Consider the following 24,423-nt stretch of genomic DNA (forward strand, 5'->3'; position numbering starts at 1 on the left):
CAGAAAGGATACATGCTTTTCAAGGTGTTTTTTCAATAGAAACACATTGGAGAAAATGCTGGGTAGATAAGTTTAAAGGTCCTATATTTTGCAAAACTGACTGTTGTGGACTTTAAGCCATGTTATAATGTTGTTATTTCATCAAAAACATATCTGGAGCTGTGTTTTCAAAGCTCAAAATGTTCTGTTCCACCTTGTGATGTCATGAAGTGGTAGTTTTCAGCTACCTTTTACCTTTTGTTCAGTACAGATGGGTAATTCCAGGACCGAAATCACCCAGATGATTCTACTGAAGTTGTATGGAGTTTAAAAACACAGTGGAGCACTTCCTGTATTACCACATGATGACATCACAAGGTGGAACAGAGTGTTTTCAGTTTGAGAGAAGAACACAGCCTAAATATGCAGGATTTGTGTGTTAAACCTGTGTGAATGAAACAAAACACAACTCCAGGTCTGTTTGTGATGATGAAACAACATTATAACATACAGAAAGTAGCGTAATATTAGGTCTTTAATGCCTTACCGTAGAACATTTCAGACAATGTTACGCAGTGCACCTTTAATGTATCAATCTATCTACCCATAATGATCCATTGGAAGCCTATCAGAAACACCTAGCTGCAGGATTATTGCACGTTTTAGGTTTATTTTGGTTAGGGGTTAATAGTACGTTAACAATAACATCCAGTTTCCTTATTTCAATGATGTCTTATTTTTCCAACCGCAATATTCTGGTTCATTTGACTTTGAACATAATTACATACATTTCCATTCTTCCTCATCCCATTCACGGCTCTCGGTTTTGATGAAGTCTAATTACAAACATAAAAGCCGTGCTCCTCTGATCCACCTGCCCCTTCATGTTCTGCGAGACGTCATAACCGAGCAGAGGCTGGAGCGTGAAACGGCGCAGATGTACTGTCAAACACGTGGACGGAGAAACGTTTACACACATGTGCTAAAGTGAGATGCGTTTGGGAATATTAATCTTAAAGAGGGCGTGTTTTACTTCTATGGGGTATTAACTGCGAGCACATAACATATTTAGACCATCACCACGTTAGCTTTTATTGTTTTGAAAATGTTATATGCTCCGAGTTTCCGCTTTGCTAAGTCACTCCCCCTTCAGAGCGCTATCACAACACAATCAGCTGCATCCCGCTAACGGAACTACTGCACATCACATCAGTTTGTCAAGTTGCCGTTACAAGAATGTTCGTTTCTGGCGTAAGCGTCGAAGAGGACCAAAAGTGTGAAACATAAAGTCAGAAGGGTTTAAAGAGTTCCACATAGGTAAAGTGAAGAATGAAGCGACGGACTCTCAGGGAAGGATAGAAGAGAGTCCTGAGACGTGCATGTTGACAGTTTTTATAGTGTCTCTCAGTGTATGATGTGTGTAAGGCAGGTCCTCTTCTGGTCTCCATGGCGTTACCCATTAAGAAACTCTTAAGCATAGCAAAGGTGAGTGTTTTACAATCCTCTCCTGAGATGTGGCTTTAACCAAACTGACCAGAACATAGCTGTTATCTTATTGTCCACACGTCCTTGTAAGCCCACGCTGGTCTCCACAGTGTCTTGGTGATCCCCCACGCGTTTCATATCCACTTTTGAGAACCTGTTTTTTACCTTAGCATTCGTAAATCAAGATACCAGTTTGATGTAGTGCTGCACTGCTAGAAAATACTTTACGCCGTGTACAGTTTTGTATCATGTTTTTCATAAGGAGGGTTCAATTAGGACTTGGGAGAGATCGCTAAATTACTCAAACATGCATGGATGACATCTAAAACCTCTTCAGGCGTGTTTTTGATGAGGGAACAACGTTATAACATGGTAGAAAGCTTAAAAAAATGAATTTATCATAATTAACCTTTCTATAATTTGAGTTGTGGTTGAGTCTGGTTGCAAAATGCGGTTTATTTTATGGTGCATTATGTAACTTTTCTGGTAGAGGATCTGATCTGTTATACCTGCTCTTGATCTTATTGCTTTGCCTGGAATGTTCCACTGTATGGCATTACATTTATCAGCTTCCATAGACACACCAATGCACTAAATTCTATCCAAAATGCAGAAAGAATTCATGCAAAACAAACATTTTTCTGACAGTTTAAACATAATGAAACAAATTGTCATATTTTGAGTCATTAAATACTATTATGTAAATTAGACGAGTTGTAGTCTTTGTTTACAATATGGTTGCTAGGTAACTGTTGTGTAATTACTTCTCCCATGTCATATCTGCCCACGTCCAACCAGGAAGTAAAATTATAAACTTGTCAAACTCGGCTAAACTAGGTCATTTTTTTATTTCTTTATTTTGTTAAATCTTAAATATAATTATGTTAATTATGTTTTAATGAAATGTGAAGTCAAACCTGTCACATCTGAAGTTTTCTGTTTGGCAGCGTGGAATCGTCATGAATCACACTTTCTCACTTTTATCTCAGTGTTCAGACCCTGGAGCTGTTTGACTCACCACAGTCTCACCCGACGTGGAGCGCGAAATACCCCAGAGCTGCACCATTACTGCTGTTTTTGACCTTGAGTTTCCGAGGGTGCGTTTCATTTGTGCACAGGGATGGCTAATCAAATCATACCTGCTCCATTCGATTACATCTGAGACACGCTGACATTTACATCTCCGTTGGAATTTTAGGTTTTCACAGCACGTTTGGCTCAGACATGATGTCATCTTCGGGAAGGACGGAGGGATAATGGCTCCAATGACGACAGAAAATTGTCCCAGGTTTCTTTTAATGGAAAAGAATGTATTTATTTGCGTTGAAAAAAAAATATATATATGATTTTTAATGAAAATTCTATGAAAAATCCACTATGTTACGTCTAAAATAGATAAAATATTTCTTTACCTATAATATTCCGCAGTATGGCATTAAACTTGTCTATCTCTATGATGATGACAAGTAAGTGGCACCACCAGGCCGAGTTACAGGTCAGATCTGTGGAGACGTGCGCCTGCATAAAGTGAGAATTCTTGTTTTGTTAGCGATATAAACATCAGTGATTGAGTGAAGTACTGTGTAACATTACGGGCAAAGAAATAACATCTCCACGGAGACAGGCAAGTGACAAAAGTTACACCGTGACATAAAAAAATAAATGGTAAATAGTCACGTTTTTATATGCCGCTTTTCCACCTTCAAGTCACTCAAAGCGCTTTACACAAGTGAAGTGGGTTAAGTGTCTTGCCCAAGGACACAGCAACAGCATTCATCTGTGGGAGCTGGAATTGCACCGTCAAACTCTGTGTTATGATGAATATACCTGCAAGTTTAGAAAATAAAGCTGTACCAACACGGGCCATCTGCTTTTATTTCCTCTGAAAGCTTTTGTCGTCTTTTTACATTGACCAAGTTCGATTCATTGATGCCGAGCTTACGTGCAGTGGCTCTATTTCCTTCTTTCTTAAAAACTGCATCATATTCATTTCTTGGTGTGTTTTCCATGATGAGGGCGTGGACATGATGCACAAAATGACAGCTCAAAATCAAAACTAATGTATTCTTCAGCGAATAATCTGTCTCCACGTCTGTATCACTTTTACGTTTACATCTAAAGAGCGCCCCCTGGTGGCCGTCAAATCTTAAAAATCTATAAATAAGCCGCAGGGTTCAAAGCGTGGGGGAAAAAGTCGCGGCTTGTAGTCCGAAATTTACGGTATCTTACTTTGAACTAACAAAATGAAGTTTGTGCAACATACAACCATAAAACTCTCCTCTATTTCCATTTTGACTCATTAATCTGCTCAAAATTGGCCGATACAGATGCTCAAACTGATATATATCTCCCACGAAATCCAAAAATCAGATAACGTTCATATGTTGGTGCGAATGTAAACACACACAAACGTTTATTAACTATAGTGCACAAAGGCTCACCGTTTTATTTTATTTTATGAGGTTGGCTGAAACTCAAGCCACAGCAATATAAACCAGAAAGCCAACAGTAGACTATTGTGAAAAGCAAACAAAACGCACCTTTTGTCAACAATGAAACACCCCAGGGCCCCAGATCTGGCTTAGAGGTCGACGGTTCCATTCTTTGGCGAAAAAAAAAACAACACCTCTTTATGAAACAGCTTGATGCACGAGTCACACACGGAAAGCCAAAGTGTAAAAGTAATTTGCAAAACCAAGCGTCTGACAGCACATAAACACAACACAGATAAGTATATGGAGTCGGATTATGGATGGTTCTGTCTGTCCCACTGCACACGCGTGGAGAAAACAGCCACAGACTCAAAATGCCGTCTCATTTCGAATCGTAAATCATTTTGAGCTCACGATTTGTTTGCCACGGCTTAATTAATTTAGTCTGACGTCTCCGTGTTGTAATTAAAATGAACTGTCCCGAACATGACAGTTGTCGGATCCTATGGCGTCTTTCTGTCAAAGAGAGGTCGTGTTTTTGTTATTCAGACTGTTGAGCTAGCTTTGATTTAAAGGTTTACTGTGTCACATTTCTGGCGACTGGTTTGCTGTATTGTCCTGTAATGTTACACAGTATGGCTTTAAATGTGTGTGAAATAGATTATAGAATTTAAAGATCCTGAAATATGCAGAATTGACTCTTGTGAGCTTTAAGTCATGTTATAATGTTGTTACCTCCTCAAAAACAGACCTGGAGTTGTGTTTTTGTTTCATTTACATGTTTTATTAACTCTTTATTATTACTCTGTTTACATCTCCAAACCTCAAAACGCTCTGTTCCACCTTGTGATGTCATGAAGTGGTAGTTTTCAAGTTAACGGCTCCTTTTACCTTTTGTTTAATAGTGTGGGGAAGCTGGCCAATGTGGTCAAAGCAGGAGACAGACTCAGAAAAACTCCCAGTTGCCAAAATTTATTGCAGGTCGCCGTGGTCTGTTGTCAAAAATAATACTTATTGAAGTGAATGTTTTTAGAAATGTCGTATTTGAGGTGTGAGATGTGTTGTATTCGATGTATGTGCCATATGTTTACAGGTTTTTCATCCATCTACACCAAACTTATTTTTACTAAACATCAGCCTGTCCAGGGACTACAGGTGGAAACTAGTATTTTTGCTCTAACCTGGCACCAAACATCTTTCCTGTTTTCTAAGGTCAATGTAATATTGTGCACTGTCCCTGTTCAAATAAAAACATACCATATTTACAAAAAATTAAGTGCTCAACTAAAGCAAAAGCAACAGAATTTAAGAAACTAAGGAAAACCCACCTGGCGGACTGACTGGCTTAAATACCTTCCTAAACCTGAAGCACCTCCCCCAGGTATTTACCATCTACTTCACAGGTGTTGTAGGTCTAACTTTAGCAGGATCTCATAATCGACCGCGTCCTTTTGAGCGTCTAAGTCTCTTTAACTCAAAAGTGTTTAAAGTAAAACGCTAAACACTTGAACATTGAAACAAAATACATAAAGACATTGAATCAAAAAAACCAATTTAAACCCATTCTCCGCTCCACATGGTCCGGCCCACGACCACACCCGAGGCTTTAAAAATGGCCGACACAGGACACGCCCCCTCTGTGGCTAAACTACATTTAACCAAATAAAATATCTTTAAAGTAACAGGTGTAAGTGTCGTGTTTAACTTAAAAGGTAAAGTAACTAAATTCCTGGACTGAAATCATCCAAATGATTCTAGTGAAGGTGGAGCACTTCCTGTATTACCACATGATGACATCACAAGGTGGAACTGAGCGTTTTCTGTTTGAGAGAAGAAACAAAACACAACTCCAGGTCTGTTTGTGATGAGGAAACAACATTATAACACATCAGAAAATGCAGTAATATGATAGATCGTACTTTAATAGATCGATAATAGAATACTTTAATAGATCGTACTTTCTTTAATGTCGTACTGTGGAACATATAAGACAAAGCACTTACATTTTGATGGAGAAAAGTAGCTGTCGAGACTGAATAATCTTGCCTACAGTTAGTTTAGTCATTTAGTTGAGAATCATAAAGACGTTGCTGGATGAGAACCATATGGAAAGAACTGCTCGTGGCTGTACAGATGTTTTTCTGTCATAGTTCAACATCAGTGTGACAGAAGCAACTGAGTAATGTCATAATCTTATTCCCTCATTATCGCACTCAAAGTTGTATTTTTGATTGATTCATGCAAGTTTTAAAAAATCAGACTGATGTTCACATAAGAGAACCTGTATTTGTAACACAAGGAGGAAATTCCAGTGTTGCAACGCACCGTTCGAGGACAGCAAGAGAATAAACACAGTCAAAAATCAAGATGAATAACTTAATAACTTAGACTTAAATTTAAAATAGTGAACAGAGGTGGAACGTAACAAAGTGAAAGTAGTAAAGTACTTCACACACGTTTGAGTAATACTTTATTATTAGTTCGTTATCACCGCCGTAATATCTTAAGTACAGATAAAATGTTCAGTTACGACAATTTAATTTTGTATTCAATTTTAAGATATTTATTCAAAGTTAATAATAATGCAGCTCCACCTACATCGAAAAAATGTATTAAAATTTGTTCTGAACAAACTCCCTGATGCCCTCGGTCTCTGCATAGCTCCAAAAAAATCCTCGACCTTTGTTCAGTCGGACTTTTCTTTTCAAACCGTCAGACACTGAATCAGCTCCAGACACTCCAGAAACTAACCGTAGATTTGAATAATTTTACTATTAATTTGAAAAAGTGCATTTTAGGTGATTAAATGTGTCACATCAGTCAAGTTCATTTGTTCTGTTCTGTTTCACTGTAAAAACCTGCACATAATGAGTTTTTATATTGTTTGGACTGTAGGAAACATACTTTACTGAACATGGGGACATTTATTGTATTTTACTGCTAATTTAACGATGAACTGTTAGTTTTATAATGTAACTGTAATGAAAAGTGTATTTTACTGTGTGTTCACCTGCACAGGGACCAGACATGGAAAGTAGGAGTAGCCAAATCTGGTACAAATCATCTTTTCTTTTGTAAGATTCATGAAGTTGTGCATGGTCCCTGACAGATAAAGAAGAAAGAAGAAGTCTGTTTACATCTCCAAAGCTCAAAATGCTCTGTTCCTACTTTTTGTTTAGTAGAGTTTGGCAATTCCCGGGCTGAAATCATCCAACAGATTTTAGTGAAGGTGTGCGGAGCTTAAAAACACAGTGGAGCAAGGTGGAACTGAATATGCAGGATTTGTGTGTTAAACATGTGTAAATGAAACAAAACACAACTCCAGGTCTGTTTGTGATGAGGAAACAACATAAGAACATCAGAAACGTCTTAATATGAACCCTTTAAAATGCACTAAATGTCCTCCTCTCTATTTCTGTCTGTCCAGGTTCACAGAAAGACCCTGAACCCGGTGTTTAACGAGACGTTCCAGTTCGGCGTTCCTCTGGATGAGCTCCACTCCCGAAAGCTGCACTTTTCCGTGTACGACTTCGACCGCTTCTCCAGACACGACCTGATTGGACAGGTGGTGGTGGACAACCTGCTGGACTTCAGCGAGGGCAGCGGGGACAAACCCATCTGGAGGGACATCATCGAGGGCCACGCTGTAAGACACACGCTCCATCATGTCTGTGGATACTTTGCAGCTGATGCCGTTACATTGCATGGGGCTGTGATGCTATCTGGGGGCACTGCTCTGTCTGAAGCACCTTTACTCAAGTTAGACTTTAATCTGAGCTTTGTTTTAACACAATCTGACCCTAAAGAGCTGACTTGGCTGGAACTACAACAGGCGAGCTGATTTTGTCCCTCTCAAATAGCATTACTAAGCTAGCTAGCATTAGCATTAGCCAAATGTTTTTCAGTTTCTCACAGTTTTTGTTGAAATTCAAGCTCCTAAACAAGACCATGAACTCTCTTATTGATCACAGGCTCTTTTCAGATCATCTTAAACTTTTGCGGTTGTGTTTGCTAATGTGTGCATTGTGTCACCATGGTAACTGCTGAACATCCCACCATAGAAACACATGTAGTGCACCCCCCAACGTGAGTATAAATCATTCAAGGCAATGAGGGCTGTTGGTCTTTAGCGGTTCAGTCATCAGGACAAAGTTTTTGAAGACATCTTTCAAGACTTCAAACGCTACCTTACCCTGCTAGACATTTAGAGTCTGAGCTGTTCGACAGAGAAGCGAGAATTTATACTGTCCCCACTCTACCCTAACAGAGGAGTTTGAGCCTGACATTCCTCTTTTTCTATTTCGAGATATGAACATTAATAACAGACAAATCAAGCGCCTCCTTTCCCCGTTAGCAACAGGTTTGATTGACAGCGTTGCTAAGCGCCTGCTCCCTGCTAAACCAGCGGTGTGGTTAGAAAAGGGGCATTACTTTCAACAGCCTCAGTAATCGCATTCATTTTCACTGGATCCCGTGTGATACCAGGTTAAGAGTAAAGGCAGAGTGACACCAGAGAGAGAAAGAGAGAAGACAGCGAAATGGAGAGGAAGAAAGATGTACGAGAGAGAGAAAGAGGGAGGGACTATGAGAGAGACAGAAAGAGAGTGTAGAGTGAGGGTAGTAATATGGAGGAAGGAGAGTTCAGAGAGAGAGATGAGTACGGGATGGCTGGACAAGGAATCAGAGAGAGGCGAAGTGATAGGAGGGAAAGAAGATATAGAGGGAGAGAGAGAGAGGGATGGAGAGAGCAAGGGACTAGTAAAAAGGTAGAGGAGAGAGAGAGAGAAGGTGGGGCCTGGCAGTTATATGGACAAAGGGGGGAACAGAGAGAGACGAGCGTTGAGTGGCTGGATGACAGATGAGAGAGATGGAGTGATGGGAGGAAGAGGGAAAGAAGATATAGAGGGACAGAGAGAGAGAGGGATGAAGGGGCTGGACAAATATATGAACGAAGGAGGGATAAGAGAGACGAGAGAGGGGTAGATGCAGGTGAGAGATGTATGGTGATAGAAGGATGAAGAGGAAAAAGGGATGAAGAGGAGTAAATAAGAGGAAAAGGACTGAGAAAAAGAGAGAGAGGTAGGGACTGGGAGAAGTAGAGTGATAGAGAGAATGGACAGATCTGAATGAGGAGTGACAGAGTGACAGGTCCCATTTGAACAAACCAAACCTGCTCAGACTAAAGTCAAGTGTATTATATCACACAGAGACTAGACTCTACTGCAACTGACTGTTACCTATGGACAATGGACACAGTAGTAGTAGTAGTAGTAGTAGTAGTAGTAGTAGTAGTAGCAGTAGTAGTAGTAGTAGTAGTAGTAGTAGCAGTAGTAGTAGCAGTAGCAGTAGTAGTAGTAGTAGTAGTAAGCCTCAACTCTATTTCACCTGATTCACACAAAAATGGCCAAACATGAAGGAGATGTAGCATTTAGTATAGTTGTAGTAATAGCAGTAATTGTAGTAGTAGTAATGATAGTACAAGCAGTAATATTATTTTTGTAGTAGTCATACTAGTGGTAGTAGCAGCAGTAGTTGTTGTAGTAGTAGCAGCACAGTAGTAGCAGCAGCATAGTAGCAGTAATAGTAGTACTGGTAGTGGTATTAGTAGCATAGTAGTGGTCGTAGTAGCAGCATAGTAGTAGTAGCATAGTAGTGGTTGTAGTAGTAGTAGCAGCGTAGTAGTAGTAGCATAGTAGTGGTTGTAGTACCAGCAGCATAGTAGTACTGCTAAAACGAGAGAGAAAGAGCCCACTCTCCCCAGACCTCCTCCCTGACCTGGTGACACTTCCCAGCTTGTTTCCATGGAGATAAGTTTAATGCAATACTCCAGGACATTCTCGGTAAAGAATCTCCATGGAGACAAGCAGCTGGCTAACCTGTGACATAATGACCCTTTAAGGCCAGATTTACTTTTTAAATCAGTCCGTTTCCGTGGGCAACCTCACAGTTATGGTCCCCACGTCGCACACAACGCCTTTTCTGTTTATAGTAGTTAAGGGGGTCATCACTCTCCATCTTGTTTTGTACCAACTCTGAAAACTGAAAACACCGTAGTGCTCTTTATTTTGACCTCTCTGCCTGGTGCTGGAGGGTTGAGACTATAGTAAAGCTGCACTATGAAACCTTTCTGCCTGGTGTTCACATCCAGTACCCGGGAATATTCCATAGTATGCCCTTAAAAAATGATCTATCTCCATGGAGACAAGCAGATTACAGCAAAAGCAGCGGTGGATGAAGTACTCAATTTTGTTTATTAAGTAAAAGTACAGAAGCAGAGGTAAAAAGTTACTCAAGTAAAAGTATCACATGAAAGAAGTAAAAATATTCAAGTACCTTAAATAAAATAAAATAACCCTTGAAATAATTTGAAAAGTACTTTTTACTTTTCAGTCCTGTTAAAAAATGTAGTGGAATAGAAAGTACAGATACTGCTCTCAAATGTAGTGAAGTAAAAGTAAAAAGTATCCACTTTACAATGTACTTAAGTAAAGTCCAGATATCTAAATATTCTACTTATGTACAGTACTTTACCACTTGTACTTTGTTACCTTCCATCACTGACCAAAAGGCCACGTTACAGGTCAGGTTTGTGGAGAGGCGGGAGAATTCATGTTTTTCCCAGGTATTTTTGAGCAATAAAACACCTGTAACTGATGTGATGCAGATGGATATGTTTAATGCCCTACTGTGGAACATTCCAGGCTAAGGTGTAGTAGTTGTAGCAGTAATAGCAGTAGTAACAGTAGTAGTAGTAGTAGTAGAACGAGTATTTGTAGTAATAGTCATTGTAGTAGTCATTGTAGTAGTAGTAGTAGTAGTTTTAGTAATAGCAGTTGTAGCAGCAGCAGTTGTAGTTATAGTTGTTGTAGTATTCGTAGAAGTAGTTGTAGCAGTATTCGTTGTAGTAGTAGCTGTAGCAATTGTAATAGTTGTTGATGTTGTAGCAGTAGTATAGTTGTTGTAGTTGTACTAGTAGTAGTAGTAGTTGTAGAATAGAATAGTTGTAGCAGTATTCGTTGTTGTAATAGTTGTAGTAGTAGCTGTAGCAATTGTAATAGTTGTTGTAGTTGTACTAGTAGTAGTAGTAATAGTTGTAGCAATATTTGTTGTACTACTATTCATAGAATAGTTGTAGCAGTATTCGTTGTTGTAATAGTTGTAGTAGTAGCTGTAGCAGTAGTAATAATATTAGTAGTAGTTGTTGTGGCAGCAGTAGTAGTTATAGTTGTTGTAGCTACACTATTAGTAGTAGTAGTTGTAGCAGTATTTGTTGTAGTAGCAGTTGTAGCAGCAGTAGTAGTTATAGTTGTTGCTGTTGTAGTAGTAGAAGTAGTTGTAGCAGTATTTGTTGTAGTAGGAGTGGTCGCAGTAGTTGTAGTAGTCGTGGCAGTAGCAGTAGTAGTGAACATGTTTAAAATTGTACTGTGGAACATCCCCGTCTAAGCAATATCATCTCCATGGCGACAAAGCAACCAGAAAAGTGACACAGTGCTTCTTTAACCTGCTCTGGAGCGTTTTTATATTTCCGCGTTGTTTTCTCGCTCGAGCTACTTTCTGGAAGCCTGCACTTGAGTTATAGTCCTCGTGTTGTTAAACCTTTCCGGTGGAAGGATATTTCTGAGAAGGTTTTGGCTGTAAAAAAGTCTGCAGCGCTGGCCTCATCACGACTCATAATGCAGTGGAATAAAACCTCGTCCGGATCTACCTCCCAACTTTGTACCAAGGACTGTCGGAGCAGATTTATATGAAATATTCAGCAGACGCTATTAGCAAATGAGGTAGAGCCAGGTCCTTAAACTGTTTTGGCGTAAACCCTTTCATTTATTAAATAAGTTGGAGACATCGCCAGGGAAACGGAGGTGGGAGGGGCTTATCGATTGGTGCAGAGAGGCGCGGTGACCTGGGTTTCACCTTATGTCACAACAGTCAGATACAGTCCAATACCATCAGGGGGCGATCTGTCTGTCCAAAGGAGATATAAGGCTTTACCTCGGGGCTGTACGGGGCTATATATAGAAGAAATATACTTTGACCCGTAGTACGTCTGTGCAGTTAATCACATTTAAAGGGTCTATATTACGCTACTTTCTATTTTCTGATACTATTTCTTACTTACTATTAACCCCTAACCCCAAATATCTACCTAAAACGTGCAATAATCCCGCAGCTACGTATTCCTGATAGGCTTCCCATTATGGACCATTATGGATAAATGGATTGAGACATTAAAGGTGTCTGAAATGTTCCACAGTAAAGCATTAAAGACCCCATATTACGCCGTTTTCTGATCTGTGTTATAGTGTTGTTTCCTCATCGTAAATGTAAGAGTCGGGTTGTGTTTGGTTTCGTTTGCACACATTTAACGCACAAACTCTGCGCATTTAGGCCGAGTTCCACCTTGTGATGTCATCGTGTGGTAGTACAGGAAGTGCTCCACCGTGTTTGTAAACTCCACACACCTTCACTAGAATCGTTTGGATGATTTCAGCTCTAGAATTGCTAATCTCTACTGAACTAAAGGTAAAAAGTAGCTGTTAACTTGAAAAATACCACTTCATGACATCACAAGGTGGAACAGAGCGTTTTGAGCTTTGGAGATACTGATGTCAGAGCCACAGTAATAATATAAAACACTAGATTTTTTCAGACAATAGAATGTAAATATGTTTTCTTATATTTTGACATAGTTTGAGTCCATTCTAAAAGTATTCACAAAGTATCCGATGTTTATGTGATATATATAGTTTTTTCAGAATCAGTATTTGTTCAGATTAGTATCCAGTTGCATTTGTAAAGTCTGGCATCGATTAGACCAGAGTGCAGTAAAGTAGTAGTGGAAGGAAATGAAGTACAAGTAGTAAAGTGCTGTACTTAAGTAGAATTTTTAGGTATCTGTACTTTACTTAAGTTCATTTAATAGTGGCTATATTTTACTTTTACTTCACTACATTTGAGAGCAGTATCTGTACTGTTTACTCCACTGCATTTTTGAACAGGTAAAAAAAAGTAAAAGTAAAAAGTACTTTTCATATGATTTGAGGAGTTATTTTTACCATGTTCGTGGAAACAGCCTGACTAAAGTTTTTGAGTTCAAGCTTCGGCTTTGAGCAAAACAAAAAATAAATACACAAAATTTAAAAGAAAAGTTAAGACATTGAGTCGATCTGTTACTGTAACGAATATATGGATCATTTTTAATCACTGTCGCTACATTTAACACTTAAACAAATGAACAACACTTGATACTGTGAAATACTTTAACTTTTTACTCTGAACGTACATTTTTAAACAGGTACTTAAATACTTTTACTTAAGAAGATTTTTTCATGTGATACTTTTACTTGAGTAACTTTTTGCCTCTGGATCAGCACTTCTTCCACCTCTGAACGTAGACAGCCTCTAGTGGTGAAATGTGAGAATGCAACAGGGGCCGGTCATGTTTGTAATCATGAAATAAAAAGTGTAAATCATAGTAATATTTTAATTTAAACTATATTTTACAGTTATTTCAAAATTCTAAAATAAAATGAATTACTGTTTTTGTGCTACTGAGCAAAATTTTCAATTTCAATGGGGTTTCAGCCCCATATTCCCAGATCAAGTTAGAGAATAATTTTCTATTTTACTTCCCTCCTGTTATTGTGAATTCATATTAAACCTTACTCCATTATTACATACATACTGTGATTGGCTGACTGGTTTGTCAATGTGAGAAGTAGAGCTACAAACTGTATTTCAATCCAATTCCAGAGTAGTCCGAGTCTCACTCCACTCCTTGATAATCTCATAGATATGACATCATCCTGTGTTCACTGTGATTCCGGGCCCTGATAATCCCACAGATATGACACTTTTCTGTGTTTAGTCTGACTCCACTACCTGATAATCCCACAGATTTGACATTGTTCTGTGTTCACAGTGACTCCATTCTGTGTAATCATATAATAGTAGAGTATATAGACCCAATAGAGAAAAGTGTAATTATAGACGTTTGTGTGGAACCGCTCTGATTAACCAGGCTCCAGCAGATAAAAGTGTCAGGACTTAATTGTAGCTATCCTTTGTATTTCTTTCATAGTTAAATGTCCTCTCAGCTAAAGGAGGTCAAACATGGACAAACGGTGTGGATTTGGACTGCCCTATTTTTAAGCCTCACATTTGAAATATATTTGCACTGATACTAACATAAAGAAAAGTACCATCCATCCATTTTTTTCACTTTATTCAGGGCAGTAGTCCATGTAGGAATGCTCAGACTTCCCGTCCTCCAGCTTTTCCGGGGCAATCCCAAGGCGTTCCCAAGCCAGCCGACACATAGTCCCTCCAGCGTGTTCTCGGTCTTCCCCGATGCCTCATCCGGGTAGGAAATGCCCGGAACACTTCCCCCGGGATGTGTCCAGGAAGCATCCAGAACATATAGCCGAACCACTTCAGATGGCAGCTGGCTCCTCTCCACGTGGAGGAGCAACGTCTCTACTCTGAGCTCCTCTAATGTGGCTGAGCTCCTCACCCTGTCTCTAAGGGAGCGCCCAGCCGCCCTGTGGAGGAGACTCATTTAACTGCTTGTATCTGCGATCTTGTTCTTTCGGTCATTACCCAACCCTGATGACCATTGGTGAAGGAAGCAGCAGAGATCTAAACCAGGACTGAACTAGGTCTGAACCAGGACGTAATCAGGGACCATAGGTGAGGGTAGGGACAGAGATCTAAAACAGGACTGAACAAGGACAGAACCAGGGACTATAGGTGAAGTTACGAACATAGATCTAAACCAGGACTGAACCAAGATTAAATGAAGACTGAACCAGGACTGAAACAGGACTGAACCAGGACTAAACCAGTTCTGAACAAGGACTAAACTAGGACTGAGCCAGAGACCATAGGAGAGGGTAGGAACATAGATCTAAACAAGGACTGAACCAGGTGAAAGTAGGAACGTAGTTTGACAGGTAAATCAGGACCTTTGCTTTGAACTCAATCCATTCCACTGTTTTTCTATAGCATTTTAGAACTAGCAATACTTTTTGTTAGACAAGAGTGTTTGTTTACCTGTTTTACATGTTTTGGCTACTTCCTGTATCTTCCTCAGAAGCGTCACATGATGGTGTAGTGACAGTGTAATCATGTGCCTTGTTGGCTGCTTTACTTGATTTTGCCAGACAGTAGGGGAAGCTCACACCTCCTGCTGTCCAACACCCCCTCCAGGACCGCATCCCACATGTGCGATAAGGTGTACACTCCCTCGTCTTGATTCATGCTCCTTTGGGCCTCTTTGCGGACCTCGATGGCCTCTCTGATCCAGTGCTGGTGTTTGTTGCTCTCAGCGCGTATGACCCTGGCATCGTTCCAGTCCATGATGTGGTTTTGTCTTTTGCAGTGGCCGGATCTGGCTGATTTATACCACATTTTATGAACACAGGCTGCTTCCAAACGGCCAAATAAGATCAATAATTTAATACCATAAAAACATAATAAAAACAACAGAGTAAAAAAATAAATAATAAAATAGAAATAAATAAATCCAATAAATAAAACAAACCAATAAAAGACATAAGACCCACTTTTATCCGTGAGTTGTGTGGTCCTAAGACGAGACTTAAAGCTCTTTCCTCGCCGCTACAGTCTAGGCCTGTCTCGATAACACATTTTGAAGCCGTATATATAGCCGCAGAGATGTACTGCGATAAAAGATAATATTGAAACTACTTTATGCCACTGACACAGTAACAATAAAGCAAGAATGATGCCAGCAAACAAATATTTAAATATACAGAATCATTAAAAGACATGAGGCGCAACAAATAAACAGCAGAGTGAAGTCATAATTAGCCTTAGAAGGTACTTTTTCAACCCTCAACACATCAGTTCTTTTCACATTACGACAGAAATAACAAAATATTCTCCAGTTTTGGAAAGAAACTATGTCCATGGGAAATATTGAGCCTCAAAATATACTGTTCCAGCTTTCATATACTGAACGATACAGGTCCAGATACGCTCCATCCTTCCCTCGCTCGTGAACAAGACCTTGAGATACTTGGGGCAGGGACTCTCCACCCACACACCTGAAGAGGGCAGTGTTCTATGTAACTCTAACTTTATCGGAGGTTCACTGTTTTTGAAAGAATATACAAATCCTCAAATGCAATGAAACATATATATTTTTTTAGGAATTGACTCTACAAACATGTCGCTTGCATTGATCCTTTGCCTTAAAACATTCTGAGGCGTCGTCCTTCAGTAGTAAACGCAACCTACTGCCTGAAAATCAAACCAGGGACCTTCTTGTTGTGAGGCGACTGTACCCTACTCCATAGTACCTTCTGGACTGAGCTATTTGGGAAGAACATAATTCAGATTTTTCTGACAAATATTGCAATTGGATTTGTTTTAAAGCATATTGCGCTTCTGTCTTGTCTGGTTTATAGCTATAATCTATGACACCCATGGCTCATTACGTTATAATTTGGACATTTTAATATTCATCGAAAACAACTTAATAAACAAAACAGATCCACTGACGTCCGAATTACAAAACTGCGGTGCCCAATTGTAGCCGTAAACGTCATTACAGCAAAGAACCTGCTGGACCCTCCCATGGATAGCTGCACATCACACTAGCGAATTGCAGATTTTTTTTTTCATTTGTACCAAAATGACTACGCAACACTTCCAAATCCTACGAGTATCACCGATTAAGAAAAGTACGTAGCAGTGAGTAGATTGGCAAAATAGCGTCTTGAAAATAAGCGATTAAGGATTATAGGAGTGAAAACGTTTTGCTGCTCGTCCAAATCTGAAAAGCTTTAGAGAATTTTCAGACAGTCTGAAAATTCTGTCTATTTTCAAACCTACAAACACTTTAAGACAGAAACTGGTCCACCCAAAGGACAAAACCCCGAGCCATAAACAAACCAATGTGGTCTAGTCCATTCAATGTAGTGAAAAGTGCAGTGAGCGTTACATTGGAGAAACTAAACGGCAACGGACGGCATCTATTCCCTATTTATAACACCATCCTCAGACAAAATCGAGACGAAGAAAACAAAGAAAACAATAGGGCTAGCTCGGAGATTAATATGTGTGAAATCACTCATTAGGGGCTTGAATGACTATGCTATGTAGGACTCAGGTACAGTGCACACTTAGGGTAGCTCCTCGCTTCAGATAGAAATAATGACAATATTTTAAATCCAAATTTCCTTTTCTACAACTTTGAAACACTTCTATGACCAGTGCCGTAGGCCATGGGCAAAATAGAAGTGCACTTTATACCACAAAAAATTATTTAAAATGTAGCGACAAACCCTAAAAGTTGTAACGAGAGAGTGTCCATCAGTAATCTGACCAAAACTGAAGAAGCGGGTTGGCGGCGAAACGTCTTCACTCCTACAACGTTTTGTCCGTTTGACAGATTTTCTTTTTTTTTTTTTGTGTTGGATCAGACCTGGACGACTGAGGGATTACACAGATACTGATTAAAGATTGCTCAAACATGCACGAATCACTCAAAAATACAACTTCGGGTGAGTAAATGGTGAAGGGAAACTATAATGTGGAAAGTCCATTTTGCAGAATAGGTGTGTTATAATAGTAGGATTTAGTTCAAAGTTCACATTTTAAACATGTCCAGACAAACTGACAAAAAGACTCAAATATGAACTGACCAACTAACACAAGAATCACATTTCAGAACATGTTTGTACAGATCTAAACTACAGGGCGAGCAGTTTTTATGCAGAATAAGACTTTTAAGATTTTGTTGTTAGTGGAGGAAATTATGGTACTACAAAAACTGCAGCCTTTGCGATTTGCTAATTGGATTCAAATTTCGTTTTGATTGCGATTCATCTTGTAGCTCTGGCGTCTTGCTCCAGAAAAAAAAGCCAATCCCTCACCTTCTAACTATGAGGCGCCTGCTCCACAGTGCCCCCCGCTGCTCCAGGTCAGACGGGGGATTGACAGTATAGAGAGTTGTGCAGTGATGGGTTTTATCACTTTGTCATTTCACATTAGAGCGTTCTCATGTCACTGCAGCGGCTCTTTTAGGGACGCAGACAGTTCACTCCATCAGCGTGCATTGTCTGACAGCCATGAAGACCCCATAGCGGCTCTGTATATGCCCCTCTGACCCGAGAGAGAGGGCAGACAAGGAGCCAAACTGGAGTCTGCGGATGTGTGTCAACTTATGTCTCTCATGACAAAAACTGTTCTATATGGACCTGGACTGTAGGACTGTCACAACAACAAATTTTTAAGTAATTATAGATCATAAACGATATTATTTAAACCAAATGAGAAAGCAGAATTACCCCCAAAAATATTTAAATGTACAATATTGTTAAAAAATATGAGCTGCAACACTTTAGTAGTTAGGTTGTATCTATAATGAGTAATGAGTTCATAATCCAACCTTCTACAGTTCAAATCTCATTGTAGTACAGAAAAATAACCAAAGTTTTTCCGTCTAAGGCAAATAAAAAGTCCCAATGATAAATATTGACCCCCAAAAATATTGTTCCATCTGTCATGTGTTAAACGATAAGTGCATATAGTATTTATTGTGACACGCCTACTGTACTGTACACAGTTGAAAGCAGACGTTTGCATGCTCTATATACAAATTCTTGCTTTTTTTCTCACTGTCTGAGATGAAATCAAATAAAACTTTTCCTGTTTTCTGTCAGTTAGGATTACCAAAATAATAATAATTATTTGCTAAATACCAGAATAATGAGAGAAGGATTTTGTAAGACCATTTTTCATGGCGTTCTTCAAAGTCAGAAGTTTACATACATTTCATTATTTGGTACCATTGCCTTTAAATTGTATGACTTGCTCACACATGTCTTTTCAGATCACCCATATATTTTGAATAGTGTTGAGATCAGGGCTTTGTTATGGTCACTCCAAAATGTTGACTTTGTTATCCTTAAGCCACTTTGTAACCAGTTTGGCAGTGTGCTTCAGGTCATTGTCTATTTGGAAGACCCATCTGCGCCCAAGCTTTAACTTCCTGGCTGATGTCTGGAGATCAATTGATACTTTGTAGTGACATCATGCTTGGGGTGTTCTTCATATATATATCTATGGCAAAATGTTGAGCTGTTACCACAGTGACAGAATGCACACGTTAACAAACACTGAGAACAAAAGTCTTAAAAGTATCAAATCAACTTAGTTCCAACTAAGTCTGTTCTTTATGGTCAGATTGAGGTAAAATAAAGTTCAGATTCTAACTTGAGTAACAGCTTCAGACAGAGCAGTGCCTTCGTTTAGCATCACACATCCAGAGAATATTGATGACGTCAGCTGCAAAGTGGCATTATTAAAAATGTGATGATTTTCCAAAACTTATCTGTTAAATATTTAAATTTTGCCTGGATCCAGAACACACACGTCTTCAATATTTTATGAAGATATGAGTCTGGTGAGTCACTGGTGAATCGCCCCATTTTCAGATGGGCTTGATTGACACGTGGATTAGCCAATCAGGGACACACATCAGGTTGATCCTTATTGGAAAAAATAAAGGAAAAAATATCACGGGGAAAAACATGGAGCATTTCTGCAGAATTAATGAGAGAAGTAGTAAACTGATGAGAGAATGAGAGATTTTCTTTGTAAATCACAGGTGACTAATGAGCTCCTTCATTTCACATCACTGAAAAAAACAAATCAGATTGGACGATCATGTCTTGGACGTCGGGACCAGACTGATATCAATCTGAAAATCTGGATTTGTCAGGCAAAGATATCGACATTCAGTCATTTCAGTTTGACAGGTCCACACCCAGTCATTTGAGAGGACGGAGAACTACCACGTACCACTCATATTAGACATCCCAATGGACAAGGGTTGGTGGTTTCCCACTGTTGTGTCCTTGGGCAAGACACTCCCCCTCCTGCCTGTGTGTGACTTGGATGGATTTTTGTCCAGTGCAGAAGTGTGATTGTTTGTGTTCAGATTCAGAAACAGTCTGTCAGAGCCTTTGTCCTGTGTTTGACAGCTGTGAAATTCATACTCATTGGACTCTTTCTCTCCTCCCTCTCTCTTTCTCCCCTCCTCCCTCCCTCTCTCTTTCTCTCTCTCTTTCCCTCTCTCTTTCCCTCCTCCTCCCTCCCTCTCTCTTTCCCTTGCTCTCTCTTCCTCTCGCCCTCTCCCCCTCATTCTGTTGTTTTCTCACTCTCTCGTCCACCCTTATTTCCATCTATCACTCTCTCTCTCTTATGCACATCCTACCGCTCCTTACTCTCTCCTCTTTGGTCGTTTTTTTGTCCCTCTTTTGCTTTTTCCTTTCTTTCATCCCCCCCTTTCCTGTCTCCCTCCTTCTCTCTCCCCTTTTCCCAACCCTCTCTTGGACCCTCTCTCACTCTCCGCCTTTACTTTTTGTCCCTACCCTCTCATCCATTTCCTCTCTTTGTCTTCTTTCCTCCCTCTTCTTCCCTCTCTCTCTCTCTCCCTCCCTTCCTCTCGTCTTAAACAGGAGAAACCGGACCTGGGAGAGCTGAACTTCTCCCTGTGTTACCTGCCCACAGCCGGCAGACTCACCGTCACCATCATCAAGGCCACCAACCTCAAAGCCATGGACCTGACCGGCTTCTCAGGTGAGGGTCGTTTGCCGTAGTTCAGGAGTAGATCGTGGGCAGCGCGGTCAGAGATGAGGTGAGCTGGGTCGGAAGATGTGAGGTTCATAACGGTCGTGAAGAGCTGGGTCGGAGACAGAGGAGCTGAGTGGGTCCAGGGAGTGGAATTTGACGAGGAGCAAAAACTTAGAAATGAGTGTCAAAATGCAAAAACAAGAGACTGAGCCAAGCAGAGCAGCACCACTGTGGATACGAGGACGATCTGGCGCTGAGTGTCAGGTCCTGGCTCCCTTTGTCCTCCCTGGGTGCAGCTTGATTAGTGATTAGTTGCAGGTGTGCATGGTACGACCCCAAGTCTCCACCCAGCTCCAGGCTCTGACACAGAAGGGAACGGGGAAAAACAGCACAAAACACAACGCAGACTGGGATCTCGACGCCCTCGAAGTTGACCAATCAGAGCGCGGGTGCTGCCGAGATTCTCCCAGTCAGTTAATTGATGCGTCAAAGGAAAAAATAAGGATGGATATGTAAAATAGAGGTAGTTGTGTGAAAAAAAAATCAAAAGTGCATGCTGATACGTCCTTTAAGATGATTGTTATGGATTTTAAAAAAGGGGCGTTACCTTCAGCAGTCTCACTCCTGATTGGCTGTCTGGTTGCTATGATTCACCCCTATAACCGCTATCGTCGATGAGCTTCATTTGACTGGAGTTGAACGCTCTGGGTGACGTCACACTCACTTACTCCGCTTCTTTATACAGTATGGTACAGACACGCAGGTACAGGTGAGGAGGGGGTGTAATCGGCTTATTAAACACATGGACACACACACACACACACACACACTAAACATCTGCTGCTGTGGAGATAAGCCGGGACTTAGCCGTGCGCGGGTGAAGAGGTCCGGCCAAAGTCAAGGCTCCTACAAGTTTAACAACAGAGGAGTTTGGTCAAGGAGAGAGAAGATGTTTGATAGTTTTTCTTATGGGTTTGTGCTTCTTGATATAGGCAACATTTTGAGGACTTTTTTTCCATTCAAAAGATATAGTATTTCATTTTAATCATAATTTTTCATAACTTTGACAATGGATACGATAAGGTACAACTTTGTCTGCTTTGTTTGGGATGTTCCACAATACGATAATAGACTATTGCCATGGAGACAAGCAAGCAACGCGACCAGGCCAAGTCACATATTACGAGTTAGATCGATGGAAAGGTGACCCCCGCTAACAGTAAGAATATTACTTGTAATTAAAGACGACGTATTTTAGTTCTATCAATGTCTTCTAAGTTTGTGTTCGTTTTTGACGTTTTGAGTCTCCTCTCCCTTTGCTCTCCGCGCTAAGTCACTCCCCCTTCAGAGCGCTATCACAAACACAATCAGCGTGCGTCCCGCTAATGAAATTACTGCACATCACATCAGGTTTGTCAAGTTGGTGTGTACAGTTTTGTGTCATGTTTTTGTATATTTATGGAGAACTGTCATGGAGTAGAGTCAATGGAGCCGGATGTGCGCTCATGCTAACTTCCTGTTTTGAACTCGGCGGCTAGCAGGTTAGCTATGTCCATTTATATATACAGTCTACCGTGTGTACCTGTACACGTTTATTATTAGATCCACAACCTGGTTTAAAGTTCAGACATGGATGAAAATAGGTTTAAGGTTAGTGTTTAGGTCAGGGGAGCATGGGTGATGTAGGTTTGTGGGTGGAGCCTTGCGCAGAACCTTACCGCTAACAGTAAATAAGGTCCGTTTAGGGCCCGGGAGAGATTGCTAAACTACTCAAACATGCACGGATGACATCTAAAAGCTCTTCAGGCATGTTTCTGATGAGAGAACAACTTTTATAACTTGGCAGAAGGCTCAAAAATCGATTTTGCATAATACCTCGTCTTTGAATAAATGCAAGGTAGACAAGTTAAAGGCCGTGCTGTGAAACATTCCAGGCAAAGAAATAAGATATCTCCATGGAGGCAAGCAGGTGGCAGACCCTCCACCGCAAAGGTTACATAGTACATCTTTAAGTTAAAATGTGTTTCTTGTTTGGTTTTGACTGTAAACGCTGCGTCTGATCGTATGATTTCTGTCGGAGGGGACTGTGTACATAAAGCTTTTGTAATGACGCCGGTGCCTCCCCGTGTACATAACGATCTGTATGTGGGGGTTACATTGTGTTAAAGTGTCATTTGAAAAGGCAGTTTTATCTTGTTTTTGTGATGAAAAGCTTCACGCTGAGGAGAACAAATGAAGCGGTGGGAGACGCTGCAGGGCGGAGTGGGGAAAAGCCACGGCTGTATACACTCCATGCATTCTTTTAGAGTACTTACAGTAACAGCAGTATTTCTAATAGTAGCATAATAGTGGTAGTGGTAGTAGTAGCGTAGTAGTAACATAATAGCATAGTAGTATTAGTAGTAGTAGAAGTAGCATAGTCGGGCTGATAGTAGTAGTTATATTTGTATTCATAGTTATAGAAGTTGTAGTAGAGCTGATAGTAGTAAGCAGCAGTAACAGCAGCAACAGTATATTCATAACAATAGCAGTAGTAGAGCTAATATAAAGTAAGTCTTCCTTCATATACTTTTTTGTGTTTTTAACCCAAATACTTTGATGTATTCAGTTGTTTTGTGAGCTCTACTTATGTAAGAATCAGACGCGGCTCTACCATTAGGCAAGAGTAGAACAGTCGCCTTGGGCCCCCGAACCTGGCGGGGCCCCCAGTCCATTGCCCTTCAGAGCCACTAATGGCGGAGTCAGAGCCATTTGATCATCTTTAAATATCACAATAAATGAGAGTAGTTCACTTTTAAACAAGAAAAGATCATCAAAATAGTGTGTGGTTGTCAAATACATGGTTTTCTTGCTCTGTGGAGAGGCTGAGGACAGAACGTGTGGTGAGGACGTCCGTGTGGTGAGGACGTCCGTGTGGTGAGGACGTCCGTGTGGTGAGGACGTCCGTGTGGTGAGGACGTCCGTGTGGTGAGGACGTCCGTGTGGTGAGGACGTCCGTGTGGTGAGGACGTCCATGTGGTGAGGACGTCCGTGTGGTGAGGACATCCATGTAGTGAGAACTGCTGTGTGGTGAGGACGTCCATGTAGTGAGAACGGTTGTGTGGCGAGGATGTTTGTGGTGAAGACGTCTGTGTGGCGAGGACGGCGGTGTGGTGAGGACGTCCGTGGTGAGAACGTCCGTGTGGTGAAGATGTCAGTGTTTGAGGATATTTGTGGTGAAGGTGGCCGTGTTGTGAGGACATCAATGTTGTGAGGACGATTGTGGTGTGAGGACGGTCATGTGGTGAGACACGGACGTCTGTGGTGAGAACAGCTGTGGTGAGGATGTCCGTGTGGTGAGGACGTCCATATAGTGAAGCAGGCAAAGGCATCACTCTGTACTGTACTTTTCTCATTTCGTTTTCACTTCAGACACAGCTGCCCTTCAAAAACTCTGTCCACAGAATCACTGGTCTGCTTCCACTTTTCGACAAACACGACTGAACGCGCCGTGAATGCATCAAATGTGTATTAATCACCTGCATAATTGTGTGTACTCACATATTAAACGACCCATGGCCCCAAAACATCATCGTTTGTGCATATTAATGATCCACACCTACATAATAACTGGACCGGGAGGCAGGGAGACGACGAGCTGCCGAACCTTACGCACAGAAAAGTAGTCCCAGTGGAAAAAATAAGTCTCAAACCATCACTTTAGCCACCTAATGTAATATATTTCTGGGTCAGGCTGTGTACTTTCAGATATTTAATCCGCCCTACCCCAAACTTTCATCACTCACACTGACAGACTTGAGCTCATTACTTTAGATGTGACTCGGCCTTCTTTCTTTCTCTCTGTTTGTGCGTCTTTACGGGCAGCGGCAGCTCCGTTAGCAGAGCAGGGTAGACACACATGTACACACACACACACACACACACA

General features: G+C 40.7%; 1 protein-coding gene across 1 annotated transcript in view; it reads left to right on the forward strand.

Moving 5' to 3' along the window:
- syt3 (synaptotagmin III) overlaps positions 1-24,423 on the forward strand; it is a 113,365-nt gene that overhangs the window by 69,752 nt on the left and 19,190 nt on the right. Inside the window, exons 6-7 of the mRNA XM_033971047.2 lie at positions 7,324-7,542; positions 20,384-20,504. Coding sequence (XP_033826938.1) covers positions 7,324-7,542; positions 20,384-20,504 — 340 coding nt within the window. The remainder of the gene's footprint in view (positions 1-7,323; positions 7,543-20,383; positions 20,505-24,423) is intronic.

The sequence above is a fragment of the Periophthalmus magnuspinnatus genome, chromosome 8, assembly GCF_009829125.3.
Source record: "Periophthalmus magnuspinnatus isolate fPerMag1 chromosome 8, fPerMag1.2.pri, whole genome shotgun sequence".
NCBI classification, from domain to species: Eukaryota; Metazoa; Chordata; class Actinopteri; order Gobiiformes; family Gobiidae; genus Periophthalmus; species Periophthalmus magnuspinnatus.